Source organism: Rattus norvegicus, chromosome 5 (genome assembly GCF_036323735.1).
Source record: "Rattus norvegicus strain BN/NHsdMcwi chromosome 5, GRCr8, whole genome shotgun sequence".
NCBI classification, from domain to species: Eukaryota; Metazoa; Chordata; class Mammalia; order Rodentia; family Muridae; genus Rattus; species Rattus norvegicus.
Genome location: NC_086023.1, coordinates 163363751 through 163389291, shown reverse-complemented (window position 1 = coordinate 163389291; position 25541 = coordinate 163363751). Strand labels below are relative to the sequence as shown.

General features: G+C 38.1%; 1 protein-coding gene and 1 pseudogene across 2 annotated transcripts in view; both read left to right on the top strand.

Annotated features, from left to right (window-relative positions):
- Positions 1-22810, top strand: part of Zfp534l2 (zinc finger protein 534 like 2) — a 38081-nt gene extending 15271 nt beyond the window's left edge. Inside the window, exons 3-4 of one of the 2 annotated variants that reach the window (XM_063288300.1) lie at positions 18686-18812; positions 19729-22810. In XM_063288300.1, coding sequence (XP_063144370.1) covers positions 18686-18812; positions 19729-21353 — 1752 coding nt within the window. In that variant the 3' untranslated portion in view covers positions 21354-22810. The remainder of the gene's footprint in view (positions 1-18685; positions 18813-19728) is intronic. The other variant, NM_001402528.1, reaches the window with a different exon arrangement.
- LOC134487035 (malate dehydrogenase, mitochondrial-like) lies at positions 7882-10336 on the top strand (annotated as a pseudogene).
- Positions 22811-25541: the final 2731 nt, after the last annotated feature.

The following is a 25541-nucleotide window of genomic DNA, read 5'->3' as shown; positions in this document are numbered from 1 at the left end:
GTTTTTGATCCTAGCCATTCTGACTCCTGTGTGGTGGAATCTAAGGGTCGTTAATTTGTGTTTTCCTGATGACTAAGTATGTGTCTTTAGTTGCTTCTCAGCTATTCCAGATCTCTCAGCTGAGAATTCTTTCTTTAGCTTTGTATCCCATTGTTTAATCACGTTATCTGATTGTCTGTGGCCTTACTTTTTGAGTTATTTGTATATATTTGATATTAGCCCTCTGTCAGATATAGGCTTGGTAGAGAGCTTTCCCAGTCTGTAGGTTACTGTTTCATCCTATTAACATTATCCTTTTCCTTACAGAAAATGTTCAGTTGTATGAGGTCCCATTTGTCAATAGTTGATCTCAAAGCCTGAGCCATTGGTATTCTGTTCAGGAAATTTTCCCATTTGCTAGTGTATTTGAGGATTTTTCTCACTTCCTCTTCTATTAAGTTCAATGTATCTGGTCTTATGTGGAAGTTCTAGATGCATTTGCACTTGATCTTTGTATAAGGAAAAAAAGAATGGATCAATTTGCATTATTCTAAATGGAGACTGACACTTGACCCAGTGCCATTTGTTGAATATCTTGTTTGTTTTCCACTGGATGGTTAAAGATCAGATGACTGTAAGTGTATGGGCTTAATTCTGCTTCTTCAGTTCTATCTCATTAATCTACATGCATTTCTCTGTGTACCTTTCTTTTTTACTACTATTGCTCTGTAGTAGAGCTTGTGGTCAGGGATGGTGATTACCCCTGAAATCCTCCCATTGTTAAGAATAATTTTCACTATGCTGGGGTTTTTGTTATTTGAGATGAATTTGAGAATTGCTCTTTCTATCCATCTCAGATATTGTGGTGGGATTTTGATGAGTACTGCACTGAGCCTGTAGACTGGTTTTGATAATACGGCCATTTTTCCTCTGTTAATCCTGCTGATCCCTGAGCCTGGGATATCTTTCCATCTTCTACAGACTTCTTGTAATTCTTTATTCAGAAATTTGAAGTTCTGAATTCATTCTGAAATTTGAAAGATATGTCAAAGATATCTTTCACTTATGGGTTAGAGTCACACTAAGATATTTATGATTATTCGTGAGTATTTTGAAGGGTGTCATTTCTCAAATTCCTTTCCCACACTCCTATCCTGTTATGTTGCTAGTGTATGTTGAAGTTAATTTCACATCCAGATATTTTGCTGAAGTTATTTACCAGCTTTAGAAGTTCTCTGATTGACTTTGGGGTCACTTAGGTATAATACCGTAAAAATCACAGATAGTGATATTTTTGACTTTTGCCTTTCTAATTTGTATCACTTCGACCTCCTTTTTGGTCTAATTATTCTGGATAGAACTTTGAGTACTATGTTGAATAGATAGGGGAAAGTAGGCACCCTTATCTATTCCTTGATTTTAGTAGGGTTGCTTCATGTTCCCTCCATTTAGTTTGATGTTGGCTATTGGTTTGCTATTTATTGCTTTTATTATATTTTGGCATGGGCATTGAATTCTCATCTTTCCAATATTTTTAGCATGAAGGAGGGTTGTATTTTGTCAAAGGCTTCTTGAATGTCCACTGAGATGATCATGTTTTTTTTTTTTTCTTTGTGTTTGTTTATATAGTGGATTATGTGGATGGTTTCCTGTATATTGAACCAACTGTGCATCCCTGGAATGAAGCCTAATTGATCATTGTGATTGATTATTTTGATGTGCTTCTGGATTCAGTTTGCTATTATTTTATTGAATATTTTTCATTGATATTAATAGGGGAAATTAGTCTGAAGTCAGCTTTCTTTGTTGGGTCTTTTGGTGGTTTATGAATATAACTGTGCCTTCATAGAATGAATTAGATAGTGTTCCTTGTGATTCTATTTGTTGAATAGTTTGAAGTGTATTGGTATTAGCTAATCTTTGAAGGTCTGATAGAACTCTGCACTATGACCATGTGGTCCTTGGTCATATTTTGGGGGAGTGTTTTAGTGATTGATGCTATTTCTGTAGGCTTTATGGAACTGTTTATGTGGTTTATCTGATCCTGATTACCTTTGATACTTGGTATCTGTCTAGAAAATCACCCATTTATTCTAAATTTTCCAGTTTTTTAGAGTATAGGCTTGTGTTGTAGGATGACATAATCTTTTGAATTTCTTCCGTTTCTATTGTTATATCTCTGTTTTCAATTGTGATTTTAATTTGAATACTGCCTCTGTGTCCTCTGGTTAGTCTGGCTATGGGTGTATCCATGTTGTTGGTTTTTTTCAAAGACCATCTCCTGGTTCTGTTGATTCTTGGTATAGTTCTCTTTATTTCTTCTTGGTTAATTTTTTCCCCTGAGTTTATTTCCTGCAGGCTACTTCTCTTAGGTTTATTTGCTTCTCTCTGTTCTAGAACTTTCAGATATGCTGTTATGCTGCCAGTGTATGATCTCACTAATTTCTTTATTGAGGCACTCACAGCTCAGGGTTTTCCTCTTACCAGTGCTTTCATCCTGTCCCATAAGTTTGGGTATGTTGCTTTTTCATTTTCATGAAATTCTACAAAGTCTTTAATTTCCTTTTTTTCCCCGACCACATTATCATTGAGTAGAGAACTATTCAGCTTCCATGTGTATGCGAGCTTCTTCTTGTTTTTATTGAAGACCATCCTTAGTCCATGGTGATGTGATAGGACATATAGAATTATTTCAATCTTTTGGTTTTGATTGAGGCTTCTTTTGTGTTTGATTATATGATAAGTGTTAGTGAAGTTGCTGTGAGGTGCTGAGAAGGTATATTCTTTTGTTTTAGAATAAAATATTCTATATATATCCATTAAATCTTTATGATTCATAAGTTCTGTTAGGTTCACTCTCTTTGTTTAGTTTCTGTTTCTATGATCTGTCTATTGGTGAGAGTGGGTGTTGTAGTCTGCTATTATTATTGTGTGGGGATCAATGTGTGCTTTCAGCTTCAGTAGCATTTCTTTTACAAATGTGCCCTTTTGGATCATTTATGTTCAGAAAAGACAGCACTACCTTTTTTACTTTTCTATTTTTCAACAACAGATGGTGCCCAACGTGGAGAAGTGGATTTAGCATCAAAATACAGATACCTTCAGGGCAAACCACAACATCTGTTTGTCATTTTTCTTGTTCCAGGTTTATATTTCTTTTTTTGGAGCTGGGGCCCGAACCCAGGGCCTTGCGCTTGCTAGGCAAGCACTCTACCACTGAGCTAAATCCCCAACACCAGGTTTATATTTCTGATGCCCATTTTTAATAGAAATGATAAAAGCCCTGAGTATTATAGTTTTGAAAAACAAGAAAGAATTGTACATAACACTTATCTGTGTATATGGCCATACAGATACTCAAATGAGGTTATATTCCTAAGAGAAGAAAAGAAAGCTAAAAGTACAACATTGAAATTTTCATTAATCAATCCCAAGAGGAATAATGTTTTCCATCTATATGAAAAATTATCTTAATTATCCCTCCATTGAAAAAGACTTAATCAAAGTGCAGGCTGACAGCAACCCATGTAGATCTCTTCTGAGAGACACAGCCAGAATATGGCATATACATATGCGAATATTAGTAGCAAACCAGTGAACTGAGAACAGGACCCCCGTTGAAGGAAGTAGAGAAAGGACTGGAAGACCTTGAAGGGGCTTGAGACCCCATATGAGCAACAATGCCAACCAACCAGATCTTCCAGGGACTAAGCCACTACCCCAAAATTATACATGGTCTGACCCTCGGCTCCAACTGCATAGGTAGCATGAATAGCCTAGTAAGGGCACTATTGGAAGGGGAAACCCTTGGTCCTGTCAAGGCGGGACCCCCAGTGAACGTGATTGTTGGGGATATGGCGGTAATGGGGGGAGGATGGGGAGAGGAACATCCTAATTGAAGGGGAGGGGTAGCGGTTGGGGGATGTTGGCCTGAGGTCTTCTATGAAGGTCTGATAGAATTCTGCACTAAACCCGTCTGGACCTGGGCTCTTTGTGTTTGGGAGACCTTTAATGACTGCTTCTATTTCCTTAAGAGTTATGGGGTTGTTTAAATGGGTTATCTGTTCCTGATTTAACTTCAGTACCTGGTATCTGTCTAGGAAATTGTCCATTTCCTGCAGATTTTCTAGTTTTGTTGAATATAGGCTTTTGTAGTAAGATCTGATGATTTTTTTTAATTTCCTCTGATTCTGTAGTTATGTCTCCCTTTTCATTTCTGATTTTGTTAATTTGGACACACTCTCTGTGTCCTCTCGTTAGTCTGGCTAAGGGTTTATCTACCTTGTTGATTTTCTCAAAGAACCAACTTTTGGTTCTGTTGATTCTTTCTATGGTCCTTTTTGTTTCTACTTGGTTGATTTCAGCTCTGAGTTTGATTATTTCCTGCCTTCTACTCCTCCTGGGTGTATTTGCTTCTTTTTGTTCTAGAGCATTTAGGTGTGCTGTCAAGCTGCTGACATATGCTCTCTCCTGTTTCTTTCTGCAGGCACTCAGCTCTATGAGTTTTCCTCTTAGCACAGCTTTCATTGTGTCCCATAAGTTTGGTTATGTTGTACCTTCATTTTCATTAAATTCTAAGAAGTCTTTAATTTCTTTATTTCTTCCTTGACCAGGTTATCATTGAGTAGAGCATTATTCAACTTCCACGTATATGTGGGCATTCTTCCCTTATTGTTATTGAAGACCAGCTTTAGCCCGTGGTGGTCTGATAGCACGCATGGGATTATTTCTATCTTTCTGTACCTGTTGAGGCCTGTTTTTTGATCAGTTATATGGTCAAATTTGAAAAAAGTACCATGAGGAGCTGAGAAGAATGTATATCCTTTTGCTTTAGGATAGAATGTTCTATAAATATCTGTTAAGTCCATTTGGTTCATTACTTCTCTTAGTCTGTCTACGTCTCTGTTTAATTTCTGTTTCCATGATCTGTCCATTGATGAGAGTGGGGTGTTGAAATCTCCTACTATTATTGTGTGAGGTGCAATTTGTATTTTGAGCTTTAGTAAGGTTTCTTTTATGTATGTAGGTGCCCTTGTATTTGGAGAATAGATATTTAGGATTGAAAGTTCATGTTGGTGGACTTTTCCTTTGATGAACATGAAGTGTCCTTCCTTATCTTTTTTGATGACTTTTAGTTGGAAACCTATTTTATTTGATATTAGAATGGCTACTCCAGCTTGCTTCTTCACACCATTTGCTTGGAATGTTGTTTTCCAGCCTTTCACTCTGAGGTAGTGTCTGTCTTTGTCTCTGAGGTGTGTTTTCTGTAGACAGCAGAATGCAGGGTCCTCGTTGCATATCCAGTTTGTTAATCTATGTCTTTTTATTAGGGAATTGAATCCATTGCTGTTGAGAAATATTAAGGAATAGTGATTATTGCTTCCTGTTATATTCGCATTTAGATGTGAGGTTATGTTTGTGTGCTTTTCTTCTCTTTGTTTTGTGGCCAAGATGATTTGTTTCTTGATTTTTCTAGGGTGTAGATTGCTTCCTTAATTGGGCTTTACCATTTAATATCCTTTGTAGGGCTGGATTTGTAGAAAGATACTGTGTAAATTTGGTTTTGTCATGGAATAACTTGGTTTCTCCATCTATGTTAATTGAGAGTTTTTCAGGATACAGTAACCTGGGCTGGCATTTGTGTTCTCTTAGGGTCTGTATGACATCTGTCCTGGAACTTCTGGCTTTCATAGTCTCTGGCGAGAAGTCTGGTATGATTCTGATAGGTCTGCCTTTATATGTTACTTGACCTTTTTCCCTTACTGCTTTTAATATTCTTTCTTTATTTTGTGCATTTGGTATTTTGACTATTATGTGATGGGAGGAGTTTCTTTTGTGGTCCAATCTATTTGGAGTTCTGTAGGCTTCTTGTATGTTTATGTGCATCTCTTTCTTCAGGTTAGGGAAGTTTTCTTCTATGATTTTGTTGACTATATTTACTAGTCCTTTGAGTTGGGAGTCTTCACTCTCTTCTATACCTATTATCCTTAGGTTTGATATTCTCATTGAGTCCTGGATTTCCTGTATGTTTTGGAGTAGTTTCTTTTTCATTTTACATTATCTTTGACAGTTGTGTTGATGATTTCTATGGAATCTTCTGCTTCTGAGATTCTCTCATCTATCTCTTGTATTCTGTTGGTGATGCTTGTATCTTCGGTTCCTTGTCTCTTCCTTTGGTTTTCTATATCCAGAGTTGTTTCCCTGTGTTCTTTCTTGATTGCTTCTATTTCCAGTCTTAATTCCTTCAACTGTTTGATTGTGTTTTCCTGGAATTCTTTCAGGGATTTCTGTGATTCCTTTCTATAGGCTTCTACTTGTTTATTTATGTTTTCTTGCGTTTCTCTAAGCGAGTTCTTCCAGCATCATGATCAAATATGATTTTAAATCTAGATCTTGCTTTTCTGGTGTGTTTGGATATTCAGTGTTTGCTTTGGTGGGAGAATTGGGCTCCGATGATGCCATGTAGCCTTGGTTTCTATTGCTTGGGTTCCTGCGCTTGCCTCTCGCCATCAGATTATCTCTGGTGTTACTTTGTTCTGCAATTTCTGACAGTGGCTAGACTGTCCTGTAGGCCTGTGTGTCAGGAGTGCTTTAGACCTGTTTTTCTGTTTTCTTTCAGCCAGTTATGGGAACAGAGTGTTCTGCTTTCAGGCGTGTAGTTTTTCCTGTCTACAGGTCTTCAGGTGTTCCTGTGGGCCCAGGTCCTGAGTTCACCAGGCAGGTCGCTTAGAGCAGAACAGTAGTAGGTCTTATTGTGGTCCCGAGGCTCGTTTGCTCGTGTGGTATTGCTTTTGAGCTCTCAGTGAGGGCAGCAACCAGGAGGGCCTGCACCGCCTTTTCCGGAAGCCCCCCCCCCGTGCACCGGGGTCCCAGATGGTGTTAGGTGTTTTCTTCTGGAGTCAGAAATGTAGGCAGAATGTAGTCTCTTCTGACTTCCCAGGCGTGTCTGCCTCTCTGAAAGTTTAGCTCTCCCTCCCACAGGATTTGGGTGCAGAGAACTGTTGATCCGGTCCCTTCAGGTTCTGTTGGTGTATGGAGCGCAGGGGATCTGTAGCTCCAGTGCCCCTATCTTCCGGTTTCCAGAGGCTGTATACAGTTTCCTCTTGGGCCAGGGATGTGGACAGGGGTGGGCATTATTGGTGGTCCCTTCTGCTCTGCAGTCTCAGGAGTGCCCACCTGTCCGGGCGGTGAGCTCTCTCTCCCCCGGGATTTGGGAGCAGTGAGCTGCGGGTGGGGATCAGCGAGGTTGGGAATCCAGATAAAAACCGGAAGTGTCCGGTCCCAGAGGAATTTTGCCTCTGTGTGTCCTGAGACCACCAGTCATGTCGCTTGGAGCATCAAAGTTGGTCTTACCCTTGGTCCCGCGGCTCAAGTTTGCTCGTTGGGGTGTTGCTTTTGAGCTCTCATGTAGTATCTTTATAGAACTCGTAAAATGCATTTCGTAACAAATATTCTATTTTACAACATCATCATAAATTTAATCATTATGAATATTATCAACTTCGGAGATATTGTTGCATAGTCTCTGATACATGCATAGATACATATCTGTGGAAAATTCCAGAGTATAAAGATGTGTATAACTCATTTACCCAATGTCACGTCCCATAGATAATAGAGAAACTGACACTGTGCAGAATAGGTAAAGCAGACACCACCATGGGATATTATATGACAAGGTGGACAAGAATCAAGATCTCACAGTTCCTGGCCCCAAATTCCTTCCTTCCTTATTTCCATATAGAGTATAACACCAAATATTCAACTTACTGTAGACATTATATAATTATATATATATACATATAATTTAAGATTATATATATATCTAATATATATGTATATATATATATCTAATATATATGTGTATATATCTAATATATATATGTATATATATGTGTGTATATATATCTAATATATATGTATATATGTGTACATATATCTAATATATATGTGTGTGTGTATATATATATATATATATATGATAAGATTTATTTTACTCAATAGAGAAGAGGTCAGAGGCTAAAAGATATTTCTATTCCTTCAAAGCCGGGCTTTATTTGTGTAGAGGTATGTATGCACACTGAATTTTTTTTATAATTGTGTCTTCTTCAGGAATATATCTATTTCTTTTGGTGTGTTCTTTTACATTTCTATGATTTGATAGTCTTAATTCAGAACTATACTTTCCATGATATCATGTGACTTATACTCTATATGTTATCTTAGGGAAGTATAATTAAAAATTGTGTGCCTACTTTAAAAACCGTGGCCAAAGGGTAGAGGATAAATGAAGCAGTCTTATTATTGAATCAGCAGTAAACCAGAATGTGTTGCCATTCACAAGCAGTCTACTGAAAAGAGTGTGAAAGAAAGAACCTGCCCTCGTTTACAGAGCTCGATCTTCGTTAGCTTCGAGTTTTCCAGATGACTTATCCTGGAAGAGGACTTGAATTTTCTCCCACATTCCCTCTGAATTCACCTGATAATTAGGATGACAATATGGCATTGTGGGTTTACTAATTTCGAGTGTGATAAGGAACTGAGTACCTCACAGCTTTGCAAAGGAAATAGTTTTGTCAGTATCCTTAGGAAATTAAAGTTCTTAACTATTAGGCAAATGATGATTGTTGTTATCTCAGCTGGGCATCAGCTTTCAAGTAGATGTTCTAGGTTCTTCACAAAACAGTTTCTTGGGCTTTTCAGCCTGAAAGGTATTTAACTGACTCTTTTTTTGGATTTTTTTAAATTTATATTTCAAATGTTATCCTCTTTCCCTGTTTCCCTGTTCATAATCCCTATCCCATCTCCCCTCCCCCTACTTCTATGAGGATGTTACCTCTTCCACCCTCCCGTTCCCGCCTCTCCACCCTGACATTTCCCTACAATGGGATATTGGACCTTGGTAAGACCAAGGGCTTCTCCTCCCATTGATGCCCAACAAGGTCATCCTCTACTATATATGCAGCCGGAGTCGTGGATCTGTCCATGTATACTCTTTGGATGGTGGTTTAGTCCCTGGGAGCTCTGGTTGGTTGGTATTGTTGTTCTTAAGGGGTTACAGACCCCTTCAGTTCCTTTAATCCTTTCTTTAACTCCTCTATTGGGGATCCTGTTCTCAGTTCAATGGTTGTCTGTGAGCACCTGTCTCTGTATTTGTCATGCTCTGGCAGAGCCTCTCAGGAGATAACTATATCAAGCTCCTGTCAGCTTGTACTTCTTGGCATCACCAATATTGTCTGGGTTTGGTGGCTGTAAATGGGCTGGATTCCCAGGTCGGGCAGTTTGTGGATGGCCTTTCCTTCAGTCTCTGCTCTGAATTTCCTCCTGTGAGTATTTTTGTTGCAAGATCTGTTATGTGGCAAAATGGAAATCTTTGGAGTTTCTTGACAACTCTTAGCTCCTGTACCTGTAAGTCTGTGCTCTGCTGGCCCCAGCCATGCTCTCTGCTCTCACTCATCCAACCACTGCGACTCTCCTCCACAGCTTCAGAACTTCGGCCCAGAACAATGCTAAAGTAGCTGTATCGAGAGCTTCTGGGGACATTGAGCAACCCCTTTCACTTTTTCTGAAGAACAGCCCGTAATGAGCTGCCTGACCTTCTGTGGCAGCAGATCTGAGTCATATTGAGAACAGAGAAAATGCGGAAGCCTACCTGAGACCGGGGCTGTTGCCAGATTGCCTAAAAGGTTGTGATGTGGTGGTCATTCAAGCCGGAGTGCCCAGGAAGTCAGGGAGGACGCAGGATGACCCAGCATTTCCCTGAAGCCATGATTTGCAGCATTGCCAATCTAGTCAACTCCACCATCACTGTCACAGCAGAAGTTTATGGCATGTACAACCCCAACAATATCATGACAACCTTTGATATCATCAGAGTGAATATGTTTGTGGCAGAGGTAAAGGGTTTAGATCCAGTTTGAGTCAACATATCTTTCATTTGTGGCCACACTGGGAAGACGATCATCTCCCCAATCTCTCAGTGTATCCCCAAGGTTGACTTTCCCAAAGACCAGCCACACTATCCGGGAGGATCCAGGAGGCTGGCACAGTAGCTGTGAAGGCCAAGGCTAGAGCAGGTTTTGCACTCTGTCCACGGCTTCAGCTGGAGTCGGCTTTGTCTTCTCTCTTGTAGACACCATGATGAGGAAGGAAGGAGCTGCTGAGTGATCTTCTGTTTAGTCTAAAGAGACAGAGTACACCGATTTCTCAACACCTTTGCTGTTGGGAAGAAAGGGCCCGGAGATGAACCTGGGCATTGACAAAATCTCATTTTGAGGAGAAAATGATTGCTGAGGCCATCCCTGAACTGAAAGCGTCTGTCAAGAAAGGCAAGGACTTTGTCAAGAGCATGAAGTGAGTGAGAGGCTTGAGTCTAGAGCAGCAGGAGCATCCTAACCTATCCAGCATCATGTCATTGAAAACACTTCAGACTCTAATTTGCTCTGATGGAAGGAATTGTATCGGCATCAGCATCCCTTCCAAATTCTAGCTGCTCTGTTGATAATGACAGTAAAACAGTCACTGGTTTTTCTTTAAAAAACAAAAAGCTACACACATCTGCTTTATGGGACAATGGACAATTTTTGCCTCGGTTTTGTGACTCCATTCGTTGTCAGTTCTGAGTACATTAACATGTTCCGCTCAAAATGTGGGATCTATAGAGCACAAAGAAAACTCAAGGAACTCATCTGTGTTCAATACCCGAGTTAGTAAGTTGCTTTGCCACCATTGAGAGTCTTCTCATGACTGCTCTGTATGAGATGTATAAGGTTCATAACTGTACTTTGGAAAAACTAGGATTAAACCCACAAGGTCACAAAACACCTTCACACTTTAAAATAAAGTGACATCAAGGTTCTAGAGTACAGGACTGAGATGAATGTCACCAGCACCCCACAACCTGAAATCCATGATTTTCCAAACCCTTTAATTGTATGGTCAAAAAACCCCCAACAGGGTGTGTGTTTTATTCTTTTTTTAGGCTATTTTAATACAAACAAGCAGATTCCTGTCCTTTAAATCAGATTTTCAAATCTGAAAACATGAGGATGTAGGAATAAGATATATAACAAGATGTTGCCCCTTGGATCTCTATTCAACATAGGGTGGGTTGGCTTTCTTTCCTTTCTTTCTTTCTTTCTTTCTTTCTTTCTTTCTTTCTTTCTTTCTTTCTTTCTTTCTTTCTTTCTTCCATCTTTATTAAATTGGGTACTTCTTATTTGCATTTCACATGTTATTCCCTTTCCCAGATTCCATGGCCAACATCCCCCTAACCCCTCCCCCTCCACTTCTATATGGGTGTTCCCCTCCCAAAACTGCCCACGTTACTGCCCTCCCTCAAGAAACCTGTTCACTGGGGGTCAAGCCTTGGCAGGGACAAGGGCTTCCCCTTCCACTGCTGCTCTTACTAGGCTATTCACTGCTACATATGCAGTTGGAGCCCAGTCAGTCCATGTATAGTCTTTTGGTAGTTGCTTAGTCCCTGGAAGTTATGGTTGGATGGCATTGTTGTTCATATGGGGTCACAAGCCCCTTCAAGGTCTTTCAGTCCTTTCTCTGATTCCTTCAACGGGGGTCCCATTCTCAGTTCAGTGGTTTGCTGCTAGCATTCACCTATGTATTTCCCATATTCTGGCTGTGTCTCTCAGGAGAGATCTACATTCGTTTCCTGTTGACCTGCACTTCTTTGCTTCATCCATCTTATCTAGTTTGGTGGCTGTATATGTATGGGCCACATGTAGGACAGGCTCAGAATGGGCGTTCCTTCAGCCTCTATTCTAAACTTTGCCTCCCTATTCCCTGCCAAGGGTATTCTTGTTCCACTTTTAAAGAAGGAGTGAAGCATTTGCATTTTGGTCATCCTTCTTGAGTTTCATGTGTTCTGTGCATCTAGGGTAATTCAAGCATTTGGGCTAATAGCCACTTATCAATGAGTGCATACCATGTGTGTTTTTCTGTGATTGGGTAACCTCACTCAGTATGATATTTTCCCGTTCCATCCATTTGCCTATGAATTTCATAAAGTCATTGTTTTTGATAGCTGAGTAGTATTCCATTGTGTAGATGTACCACATTTTCTGTATTCATTCCTCTGTTGAAGGGCATCTGGGTTCTTTCTATCTTCTGGCTATTATAAATAAGGCAGCTATGAACATAGTGGAGCATGTGTCTTTGTTATATGTTGGGGCATCTTTTGGGTATATGCCCAAGAGAGGGATAGCTGGGTCCTAAATCAAGTGATCATAGGTGTGTGGGTTCATTTCTGGGTCTGCAATTCTGTTGAACTGATCTATCTGCCTGTCTCTCTACCAATACCATACAGATTTTATCACTATTGCTCTGTAATACTGCTTGAGTTCAGGGATAGTGATTCCCCCTCTGGTAGTTCAATGTTCAGTTTTCTGAAGAACCTCCAGACTGATTTCCAGAATGGTTGTACCAGTCTGCAATCCCACCAACAATGGAGGAGTGTTCCTCTTTCTCCACATCCTCAACAGCATCTGCTGTCGCTGGAGTTTTTGATTTTAGCCATTCTGACTGGTGTGAGGTGGAATCTCAGGGTTGTTTTTATTTGCATTTCCCTTATGACTAAAGATTTTGAACATTTCTTTAGGTGCTTCTCAGTCACATGGCATTCCTCAGCTGTGAATTCTTTGGTTAGCTCTGAAACCCATTTTTCAATAGGGTTATTTGTCTCCCTGTCGTCTAACTTTGTGAGTTCTTTGTATATTTTGGATATGAGCCCTCTATCAGTTGTAGGATTGGTAAAGATCTTTTCCCAATCTGTTGGTTGCCGTTTTGTCCTAACAACAGTGTCCTTTGCCTTACTGAAGCTTGGTAATTTTATGAGATCCCATTTGATTCTTGATCTTAGAGGATAAGCCATTGGGTTTTGTTCAGGAAATTTTCTCCAGTGCTCATGTGTTCGAGACTCTTCCCCAAGTTTTCCTCTATTAGTTTGAGTGTATCTGGTTTGATGTGGAGGTCCTTGATTCACTTGGACTTAAGCTTTGTACAGGGTGATAAGCATGGATCGATCTGCATTCTTCTACATGCTGACTGCCAGTTGAACCAGCACCATATGCTGAAAATGATATCTTTTTTCCATTGGATGGTTTTGTCCCCTTTGTCAAAAATCAAGTGATCGTAGGTGTGTGGGTTCATTTCTATATCTGCAATCCTGTTGAACTGATCTGCCTTTTTCTGTACCAATACCATACAGATTTTATCACTATTGCTCTGTAATACTGCTTGAGTTCTGGGATAGTGATTCCCCCTGAAGTCCTTTTATTGTTGAGGACAGTTTCAGCTATTCTGGGTTTTTTGTTATTCAGATGAATTTGCAAATCGTTCCGTCTAACTCTCTGCACAATTGGATTGGAGTTTTGATGGTGATTGCATTGAATTTGTAGGTTGCTTTTGGTAAAATGGCCATTTTTACTTCATTAATCCTGCCAATCCATGAGCATGGGAGATCTTTCCATCTTCTGAAATCTTCTTCAATTTTTTTCTTCAGAGGCTTGAAGTTCTTATCAATCAGATCTTTCACTTGCTTGGTTAAAGTCACACCGAGGTACTTTATATCATTTGGGACTATTATGAAGGGTGTTTTTTCCTTAATTTCTTTCTCGGCTTGTTTCTCTTTTGGGTAGAGGAAGGCTAGTGATTTATTTTAGTTAATTTTATACCGAGCCACTTTGCTGAAGTTGTTTATCAGATTTAGTATTTCTCTGGTGGAACTTTTGGGATCACTTAAATATACTATCATATCATCTGCAAATAGTGATATTTTGACTTCTTCCTTTCCAATCTGTATCCCCTTGATCTCCTTTTGTTGTCTGATTGCTCTGGCTAGAACTTCAAGAAGTATATTGAATAAGTAGGGAGAGAGTGGGCAGCCTTTCCTAGTCCCTGATTTTAGTTGTATTGCTTCAAGTTTCTCTCCATTTAGTTTAATGTTAACAACTGGTTTGCTGCATATGGCTTTTACTATGTTTATGTATGGGCCTTGAATTCCTATTCTTTCCAGGACTTTTATCATGAAGGGGTGTTGAATTTTGTCAAATGCTTTCTCAGCATCTAATGAAATGTTCATGTGGTTTTTATCTTTAAGTTTGTTTATATACTGGATCACGTTGCAAGAATTTTATTGAGTATTTTTTCATTGATATTCATAAGGGAGATTGGTCTGAAGATCTCTTTCTTTTTTGGGTCTTTGTGTGGTTTAGGTAGAAGAGTAATTGTGGCTTCATAGAAAGAATTCAGTAGCACTCCGTCTGTTTCAATTTTGTGGAATAGTTTGCATAGTATTAATATGAAGTCTTCTATGAAGGTCTGATAGAATTCTGCACTGAACCCATCTGGACCTGGGCTCTCTTTGGTTGAGAGACTTTTAATGACGATTTCTATTTCTTTAACAGTTATGGGGTTGTGTAAATGGCTTATCTGTTCCTGATTTAACTTTGGTACCTGGTATCAGTCTAGGAAATTGTGTATTTCCTCCAGAATTTTGAGTTTTGTTGAATATAGGCCTATGTAGCAGGACCTGATGATTTTTTTGAATTTCCTCTGATTCTATAGTTATATCTCCTTTTTCATTTCTGATTTTGTTAATTTGGACACACTCTCTGTGCTCTCTGGTTAATCTGGCTAAGGGTTTATCTAACTTGTTGATTTTCTCAAAGAACCAGCTTTCGGTTCTTTTGAGTCTTTGTATAGTCCTTTTTGTTTCTACTTGGTTGATTTCAGCTCTGAGTTTGATTATTTCCTGCCTTCTACTCCTCCTGGATGTATTTTCTTCTTTTTGTTCTAGAGCTTTTAGGTGTGTTGTCAAGCTGCTGATATCCTCTGTCCTGTTTCTTTCTGCAGGCAATCACAACTAGTAGTTTTTCCTCTTAGCACAGCTTTCATTGTGTCCCGTAAGTTTGGGTATGTTGTTCCTTCATTTTCATTAAATTCTAATTTCTTTAATTTCTTTTTTTATTTCTTCCTTGACTAGGTTATCATTGAGTAGAGCATTCTTCAACTTCCAAGAATATGTGGGTGTTCTTCCCTTATTGTTATTGAAGACCAGCTTTAGCCTGTGGTTGTATGATAAGACTCATGGGATTATTTCTATCTTTCTGTATCTGTTGAGGCCTGTTTTATGACCAATTATATGTTCAATTTTGGAGAAAGTAACATGAGGTGGTGAGAAGAAAGTGTATCCTTTTGTTTTAGGATAGAATGTTTTATAAATATCTGTTGAGCACATTTGGTTCATGTCTTTTGTTAGTCTGTCTATGTCTTTGTTTAATTCCTGTTTCCATGACCTGTCCATTGATGAGAGTGGGGTGTTGAAATCTCCTACTATTATTGTGTGAGGTTCAATGTGTGCTTTGAGCTTTAGTAAGGTTTCTTTTATGTATGTAGGTGCCCCTGTATTTGGAGCATAGATATTTAGTATTGAGAGTTCATATTGGTGGATTTTTCCTTTGATGAATATGAAGTGTCCTTCCTTATCTTTTTTGATGACTTTTGGTTGAAAATCGATTTTATTTGATAATAGAATGGCTACTCCAGGTTGCTTCTTCAGAACGTTTGTTTGGAAAGTTGTTTTAAAGCCTTTCACTCTGAGGTATTGTTTGTGTTTGTCTCTGAGGTGTGTTTCCTGTAGGCAGCAAAATGCTGGGTCCTCATTTCGTATCCAGTTGGTAAATCTGTGTCTTTTTATTGGGGAATTGAATCCATTGATGTTGAGAGATATTAAGGATTAATGATTGTTGCTTCCTGTTTGTACTTGGAGGTGAGATTATCTTTGTTTGCTTGTTTTTTCTTTGTTTTGTTTTAAAATGATCAATTTCTTCTTTTTTTAGGGTATAGCTTACCTCCTTGTGTTGGGCTTTACCATTTATTATCTTTTGTAGGGCTGGATTTGTAGAAAGATATTGTGTAAATTTGGTTTTGTCATGGAATATCTTGGATTTTCCATCAATGTTAATTGAGTTTTGCTGGATACAGTAACCTGGCCTGGCATTTTTGTTCTCTTAGGGTCTGTATGATATCTGTCCAGGATCTTCTGGCTTTCAAAGTGTCTGGTGAGAAATCTGGTGTAATTCTGATAGGTCTGTCTTTATATGTTACTTGACATTTTACCCTTACTGCTTTTAATATTCTTTCTTTGTTTTGTGCATTTGGTGTTTTGACTATTATGTGATGGGAGGACTTACTTTTCTTGTCCAATCTATTTGGAGTTCTCTAGGCTTCTTATATGTTTATGGGCATCTCTTTCTTAGGTTATTGAAGTTTTCTTCTATGATTTTTTTGAAGATATTTACTGGTCCTTTGAGTTGGGAGTCTTCACTCTCTTCAATACCTATTATCCTTACCGTTGATCTTCTCACTGTGTGTTGGATTTCCTGTATGTTTTGGGCCAGTAACTTGTTCAGTTTTACATTACCTTAGACAGTTGTGTCGATGATTTCTATGGAATCTCCTCCTCTTGAGATTCTCTCTTCTATCTCTTGTATTCTGTTGGTGATGCTTGTATCTACGGCTCCTTGTCTCTTCCTTTGGTTTTCTATATCCAGAGTTATCCTACTTTGTGCTTTCTTTATTGTTTCTATTTCCATTTTTAATTCCTTCACCTGTTTGTGTTTTCCTCTAATTCTTTCAGTGATATTTGTGTTTTTTCTCTAAGGGCTTCTATTTGTTTATTTGTGTTTTTCTGCATTTCTCCAAGGGACTTCCTCATGTCTTTCTTGTGGTCCTCCATTATCAGGATAAAATGTGATTTTAAATCTAGGTCTTGCTTTTGTTTGGATATTAAGTGTTTGCTTTGGTGGAAGAATTAGGCTCCGATGATGCCGTGTAGTCTTGGTTTCTGTTGCTTGGGTTCCTGAGCTTGCCTTTCGTCATCAGGTTGTCCTTGGCGTTACCTTGTTCTGCTATTTCTGACAGTGGCTAGACCATACTATAGGCCTGTGTGTTAGGAGAGTTGTGACCTGTTTTCCTGTTTTCTTCCAGCCAGTTATGGGAATGGAGTATTCTGCTTTCAAGCGTGTTGTTGTTCCTGTCTACTGGCTTTCAGCTGTTTCTGTGGGCATTTGTCCTGAGTCCACCAGGCAGTCAGTTGGAGCAGAAAAGTTGGTCTTACCTCTGTTCTTGGGCCTGACGTCGCTCCTCAGGGCTGGTTTCCAGCTCTTCATGAGGGCAGTAACCAGGAGTGTCTGCCCCTCCTTCTCTGGGGTCCCTGTGCACAGGGTGGCTGTAGGTGTTTTTTCCTCTAGAGTCAGAAAGGTGGGCAGACAGTAGACTTCTCTGGTTTCCCAAGCGTGTCTGCCCCTCTAAAGGTCTGCCTCTCTGTCCCATAAGATTTGGGTGCAGAGAGCTGTTTGGCTGTGTTCCTTCAGATCCCGCTGGTGTCTCGATCACAGGTTTCCTGCAGCTTGAGTGCCCCTATCTTCCTGTTCCCAGAGGCCCTATATAGTTTCTTCAAGAGCCAGGGATATGGGCAAAAGTGGGCCGAAGTGGCGGTCTCCCCTGCCCTGCCATCTTAGTATTGCCAACACTTCTGGGCGATCAGCTCTCTCTCCTATGGGGTTTGGGAGCAGGGAGCTTTGTGCCAGATGTTTTATAATTTTTAACAATTTAATTTCCTGTACTAGTGTTTTTCCTTGGTTGTGAATATACTTAAATAAAATAATTTTCCTAAGTATTTGATTCTATGTGTCACTTGGAATGTTTCATATTTTTCCTGATGTTGCACTCCTTTTCTGTTGAAAGAACAAACTCTAACATTTGCTTCTTCCATTAATTTTCCATTTGATATTCTACTTCTTCCTTATTGAACATTTCTAGCACTTTAGCTAGACCTTATAACATCAAATACATATGTTATAGTACAGTCACCTGAGGGCCAGATGTACACAGGACTGAGCTATTGTCCATATGGAGTAAGGTGGACATTGTAGAATTGATAGGACATTTTTCCTCATCATAACAACTATCTGTGATGTGACATTAAAATTTTTTTTTTATCAAACTCTACTGCATATAGGTACATTATTGTATCCAGAAATCAAATGAACATGTTATATTTCATAACAGATTACAGCTTTTGAGATGATTATAACATTCATTCTCAGAGAGATGTAAATACAAGGAAGTATATGACTATTTTACGATACAGATTTTCAACTTCTATTTAATGTCTTTTGTTATATAATGTATGTTGGTAACATTTGTCTGAAATTATGCATATGTGTTGTATATTCCTCCTGCCTGAAGTCTTCAGCAGAGATTATTGGATTTTAAAGAAATGAGTGTCAAAATCCATTTTCTAGTAGCATAGGATTGCTGGCAAACAATTTTGTAATAGAGGACTTTAAAAGATATTATACAATCCAAACTGCGCAAAAAAATTCAAATGTGTTGATGGTGGAAAATCGTTCTTTTGCTGCTAAGGTCTCAGAAAACCACAATAAATTTATGAATGTGAGGGCCTTCATAAATGAGAGCATTATTGTAAGTCATTCTATAGATTGTCTGTGGAAGAGCAGCATTTCATAACTTTAGACTCATATCCATGTACCTTTGAGAAAATGTTTGTCCCTCAATATTTTCCTGTCCTTATCTGTATTACAAAGTGTCTCTAGTTCATTAGTGCTACTTTTTAATGTAGGAAAGGAATTTTGTAAAGTAACAAATACATACTTTTCTTTTACAGGGTTTCTTAACCTTCAAGGATGTGGTTCCAGAGTTCACACTAGAGGAATGGGAAAGTCTCACTTATGCTCAGCGGGCACTGTACATGGATGTGATTTTGGAGACGTACAACAATCTATTGTCTGTGGGTAAGGATGCACTTTTTGTAGAATTCCTGAATCTTACTTTGAATTTTCCTACATCGTGTTTATGTAAACTCTCTGAAATAATCTGGAAAGCACTAGGATAAGGGAGGTTCCTCTTTGCATGATAATTTTTCCATGGTATTTTTTTTTTATACATTTCTCCACTTTCTTTGGAGGAGTAACCAGTGTTATATTCTCCAAGATCTTTCCAATACCTCTTATCTAGCTTTAAATGGAAATTTCTGAGTTAAAAAAACATAATTTTCAGAAGTAGCAATTATATTTCTGGACACATAATATTTGGCGTCATTTTATTATTACATTATTATTACATTATTATATTAATCTCTTTAAGTATGATTTTTAATAATGCAAAATGTTTTAAGTAGATATAGAGCTGTTGGTTTGGAGAATTTTAATTTTGCCTATTTCTTTGCATTTTTATATGTGGTCTCTGAGTTTAGTACTCATACACCATGTTCTTAATCTTCAGTATTTTGGATGCTGACACAAGTATATGTATAAGATTCATTTATGATCATGAATTTCTAGCTGAACACAGCTATACAATGTCACTTTGAATCAAATTATAATTAAAAATTAGAAGTATGTTATTCAGAGTTCTAATTTATGTATATTCAATATTGATTGATGACTTATTTTTCTTAGCTTCTGCAAGGTACAATTTTTAAGGTAATATTTTGAAGTGTTTTATCATTCCTTTCAGTTGATATAGATCTGAATTGAGGGATTTCTGAGGATCCAAGTAATGATTATGAAAAGAGTAAAACCAATTTTGAGGGCATAAATCCTTGAGAAGGTCTAGTTTACCAGATAATTCAGTAAACACCCATTATTGAATCTCTTTCTCCCCAGTGCAGTAACCCCTGTCGTCCCTAATTGCACTTTTATTTTTCAGAAAATCATCTGATACATGGAAAACATGGGGAGGTCTTGGAACAAGACACAGAGTGCATTGTCCATGAGCTTGTGAATATTCAAGAGAAGTTTTGTAAATGGGACGAAATTAGCAAAATGACCCTTGAATCCACCCAAAGTACACCTTATAAAACTCATCTCCGAGATCCCTCCCTTCGGTCCTCAAACCTGAAAAGACATAAAGCTGGGAAAACAAGAGAAGTTTACAAATATAAAGACTGTGTACAGTTTTCAAATGAATGTGCTATCATTGGTGTAAATTCTGGAATCCATATAGAGAACAAAGAACACAAAAATACAGAATTTGATAACGATTTTGTCTATAAACATAAACTGATGCTGAAAGAAGACATTAATGGTAAGAACCTTCACCAAGATGGTGAATGTGAGAAATGCTTTACCAAAACAAGGAAGCTTCATTTTTATCAGAGAATTCATACAGGAGAGAAACCTTACAAATGCAGTGAATGTGACAAATGCTTTGTCTCCAACCTTAGTCTGATAATTCATCAGAGAATTCATACAGGAGAGAAACCTTACAAATGTAGTCAGTGTGACAAATACTTTGCCCGAGAATCTTGTCTTAGACGTCATCAGAGAAGTCATTCAGGAGAGAAACCTTACAAATGTAGTCAATGTGACAAATACTTTGCCCAAAAATACTATCTTAGTATTCATCAGAGAATTCATACTGGAGAGAAACGTTACAAATGTAGTCAATGTGACAAATACTTTTCCCAAGAATCCTGTCTTAGGCGTCATCAGAGAATTCATACAGGAGAAAAACCTTATAAATGTAGTCAGTGTGACAAATACTTTTCCCAAAAATTCCATCTTAGTATTCATCAGAGAATTCATACAGGAGAGAAACCTTACAAATGTAGCGAGTGTGACAAATGCTTCACTGAAAAACGCACTCTGAGAAACCATATGAGAATTCATACAGGAGAGAAACCTTACAAATGTAGTGAGTGTGACAAATGCTTTGGCCGCAAAGGTAGTCTGAGAATTCATCAGAGGATTCATACAGGAGAGAAACCTTACAAATGCGGTGAATGTGACAAATGCTTTGGCCAACAATCTCATCGTAGTATTCATCAGAGAATTCATACTGGAGAGAAACCTTACAAATGTAGTCAATGTGACAAACATTTTACCCAAGAATCTTGTCTTAGGCGTCATCAGAGAATTCATACGGGAGATAAACCTTACAAATGTTGTCAATGTGACAAATACTTTTCCCAAGAATTCTATCTTAGTATTCATCAGAGAATTCATACAGGAGAGAAACCTTACAAATGCAGTGAATGTGACAAATGCTTTACTGAAAAAGGCACTCTGAGAAACCATATGAGACTTCATACAGGAGAGAAACCTTACAAATGCAGTGAATGTGACAAATCCTTTGTCCAACAATCCCATCTTACTGTTCATCAGAGAAGTCATACAGGAGAGAAACCTTACAAATGTAGTCAATGTGACAAATGTTTTGCCCGAGAATCCTGTCGTAGGCGTCATCAGAGAATTCATACAGGAGATAAACCTTACAAATGTAATCAATGTGCCAAATACTTTGCCGGAGAATCCTATCTCAGTATTCATTAGAGAATTCATTAGAGAATTTGTAAGGAGAGAAACCTTACAAATGTGGTGAATGTGAGAAATACTTTACGTACAAATTTAATATTAGTATTTATCAGAGAATTTATACTGGAGAGAAGCCTTACAAATGCAGAGAATCTGCAAATGCTTTACTGAAACAGGTACTCTGAAAAACCGTATGAGAATTCATACAGGAAATAAACCTTAAAAATGCAGTGAATGTGACAAATGATTTGACTAAGAAGTTAGTCCAAGAATTTATCAGAGAATTCATATAGTAGAGAAACCTTACAAATGCTTTGGTGAACAATCCCATCTTAGTATTCATCAGAGAGTTCATACAGGAGATAAACCTTTCACATGCAGTAATTATGAAAAATGCTTTGGTCCCAGAGTCTGAGAATTCATCTGAGAATTCATACAGGGGAAAAACCATACAAATGTGGTTAATATGACAAATGCATTACTCAAAAATCCAGTCTTCATGTACATTAGAGACTTCATAGAGGAGAGAAACCTTACAAAAGCAGTGAATGTGACAAATGCTTTACCCAAATATTCGCCTGTGAAGGCATCAGAGATTTCATACATGAGATAATACTTGCAAGTGTGATGTACATGAAAAATGCATTAACTACAATGTCTGACAGATTACATAGAGAAAAATTATAAATTTAGCCAATGGGACAATTCTTTACCAACAAATATCATCTTAAAATTGATTAGATAATACTTAATGGAGAAAAACTTTCAAATGTATTAGAGGTATGAACCTTTTGGCCTATCTCTTAGAATTAAGAAAATACATGTTACAATCTGAAGATATAACAATGTATTTGGAAATATCTTTGACTTCATTTCAGGTTAGAGAAAACATTTTAAATTTTTTTGTGGGGAAAGTATATCTTGCAACAATTGAGGTTCCACACAAGCGAATTTGTATAATTATGAAAACTTCAGAAACCTTCATTCGATGTTCAAATCTTAGTGAATGTCAACTACTTATGCTGAGAAAAATCTCTGAAAATATGACAGTGTAGGAAAGTTTTCATTGAACTTGTACGTGTCCACCCTCAAATATTCCAAGATGAAGACATGTGGGGAAGCCAGAATAATATAGTGTTGTGTAACACTTTCATGGCAACAGAAATTATCTATTTCAAATGGACTTCACCCCTCAAAATATCTAATAAAACTGGCAGCATCCTGTATATTCAAGGAATCAAATTCAGACAAATTATACTTTGTTTTATTTGACAAACTGAGATACCAAAACTGCTTGTTCTTGATCCTATAAATATGTCTACAGATGTGAAATCTCCTTTGACAGTCCAGTATTCATAATTCTTATTAAATGCTGGTTTTATGTTTGAGGATAACAACTGATTATGTGTCCTTGGGCTGTGTGGTCAACAACTCCTTCCCCGTTGTCCTGTAAATAAATGTGAATAATTCACCAAGTTTGATTTGATTATTTTTAGTTTACACTTGGGATCCTTAGATGAATGTATGTTACATCTTCCCAGGAAGTGTCTCTCATGTATCATATGCTGAAGTCATGAATTTTCTACAATCCTATAACATAAATTATAGTAGTAATTTTCAGTGGGTGGGTATCAACCACTTTGGGGGCAGGAATGGCCCTGTCATAGGGGTCGCTTAAGATCATAGAAAACATACCTGTTTTCCTGTTTTCTTTCAGCCAGTTATAGGAACAGTGTATTCTGCTTTCAGGCGTGTAGTCTTTTCTGTTTACTGGCTTTCAGCTGTTCCTGTGGGCATGTGTCCTGAGTCCACCAGGCAGGTCACTTGGAACAGAAAAGTTGGTCTTGTTTTGGCTTGACATCGCCCCTCGGGGCTGGGTTTCAGCTCTCTGTGAGGGCAGCAACCAGAAGGCTCCTTTGATTTCTTAATTAGATACATTTGCCTTTGTCCCATGATTTAAAATGCAACCGTGAGGAGAATTTAAAAGAGTGAAACAATTTAATTATAAACTTAAAATTTGAACTAGTTCTTTTATTTCTTCTCTTGACTAAGTTATCAATGGAAGCTGAAGGTGGGAGATCGGAGGAAGAGGGGAAAAGGGGAGCATAATCAGTTATGGGTCAGTGAATAGAGAGCCTAGATTGCCAGAAGAATCAATGGAAACATGGAACTGAGGAGCTGGGTATTGGAAGGATATAGGGAAGCATCTAGTAGGTCCCATAAATCTTGTTTGTGAAAGGCTTCCTTCATGCTGCCATGCTCCCCCCTTGACGATAATGGACTGAATCTCTGAACCTATTAGCCTTCAACATTTAATTGTTGTCCTTATAAGAGTTGTCTTATTCACTTGTTTGTTCACAACAGTAACACCCTAACTAAGGCAGCAAGTCTTACCTACAGAGCAGGTCTCCCTGAGATACCAGAGATGTTGCTGTATACAGAAAGAAACATGAAAGCAGTTGAGCAAAGGAATGAAATTCTTCATGACTGGAAAACATTGAGAATAGAAATGAGTAAGAGATTGGAGCAGTAATGCATAAAGAAAACAACAGTGTCCTTTGCCTTACAGAAGCTTTGCAGTTTCTGAGGTCCCATTTGTCGATTCTTGATCTTAGAGCATAAGCCATTGGTGTTTTGTTCAGGAAATTTTCTCCAGTGCCCATATGTTTGAGAGTCTTCCCCAGTTTTTCTTCTACTAGTTTTGGTGTATCTGGTTTGATGTGGAGGTCCTTGATCCACTCGGACTTAAGCTTTGTACAGGGTGATAAGCATGGATCGATTTGCATTCTTCTACATGTTGACCTCCAGTTGAACCAGCACCATTTGCTGAAAATGCTATCTTTTTTCCATTGGATGGTTTTGGCTCCTTTGTGAAAAATCAAGTGACCCTAGGTGTGTGGGTTCATTTCTATTCCACTGGTCTATCTGTCTGTCTCTGTACCAGTACCACGTAGATCGCTTTTGGTAAAATGGCCGTTTTTACTATATTAATCCTGCCAATCCATGAGCATGGCAGATCTTTCCATCTTCTGAGGTCTTCTTCAATTTCTTTCTTAAGAGGCTTGAAGTTCTTATCATACAGATCTTTTATTTGCTTGGTTAAAATCACACCGAGGTATTTTATATTATTTGGGACTATTATGAAAGATGTCATTTCCCTAATTTCTTTCTCAGCTTGTTTGTCTTTTGTGTAGAGGAAAGCTACTGATTTATTTGAGTTAATTTTATACCCAGCCACTTCGCTGAAGGTGATTATCAGGTTTAGTAATTCTCTGGTGGAACTTTTAGGATCACTTAAATATACTATCATATCATCTTCAAACAGTGATATTTTGACTTCTTCTTTTCCAATCTGTATCCCTTTGATCTCCTTTTGTTTTCTGATTTATCTGGCTAGATCTTCAAGAACTGTATTGAATAAGTAGGGAGAGAGTGGGCAGCCTTTCCTAGTCCCTGATTTTAGTGGGATTACTTCAAGTTTCTCTCCATTTATTTTAATGTTAGCAACTGGTTTGCTGTATATGGCTTTTACTATGTTTAGGTATGGGCCTTGAATTCCTATTCTTTCCATGACTTTTATAATGAAGGGGTGTTGAATTTTGTCAAATGTTTTCTCAGCATCTAACGAAATGACCATGTGGTTTTGTTCTTTCAGTTTGTTTATATAATGGATTACACTGACAGTTTTCTGTATATTTAACCATCCCTGTATGCCTGGGATGAAGCCTACTTGATCATGGTGGATGATTGTTTTGATGTGCTCTTGGATTTGCTTTGCCAGAATTTTATTGAGTATTTTTGCGTTGATAGTCATAAGGGAAATTGGTCTGAAGTTCTCTTTCTTTGTTGGGTCCTTGTGTGGTTTAGGTAGAAGTGTAATTGTGGCTTCATAGAAGGAATTCGGTAGTGCTCTGTCTGTTTCAATTTTGTGGAATAGTTTGGATAGTATTGGTATGAGGTCTTCTATGAAGGTCTGATAGAATTCTGCACTGAACCCATCTGGACTCTTTTTGGTTGGGAGACCTTTAATAACTGCTTCTATTTCTTTAGGAGTTTTGGGGTTTAAATCGTTTATGTGTTCCTGATTTAACTTCGGTAACTGACATCTGACTAGGAAATTGTCCATTTCCTCCAGATTTTCCAGTTTTGTTGAATACAGGCTTTGTAGCAGGATCTGATGATCTTTTGAATTTCCTCTGATTCTTT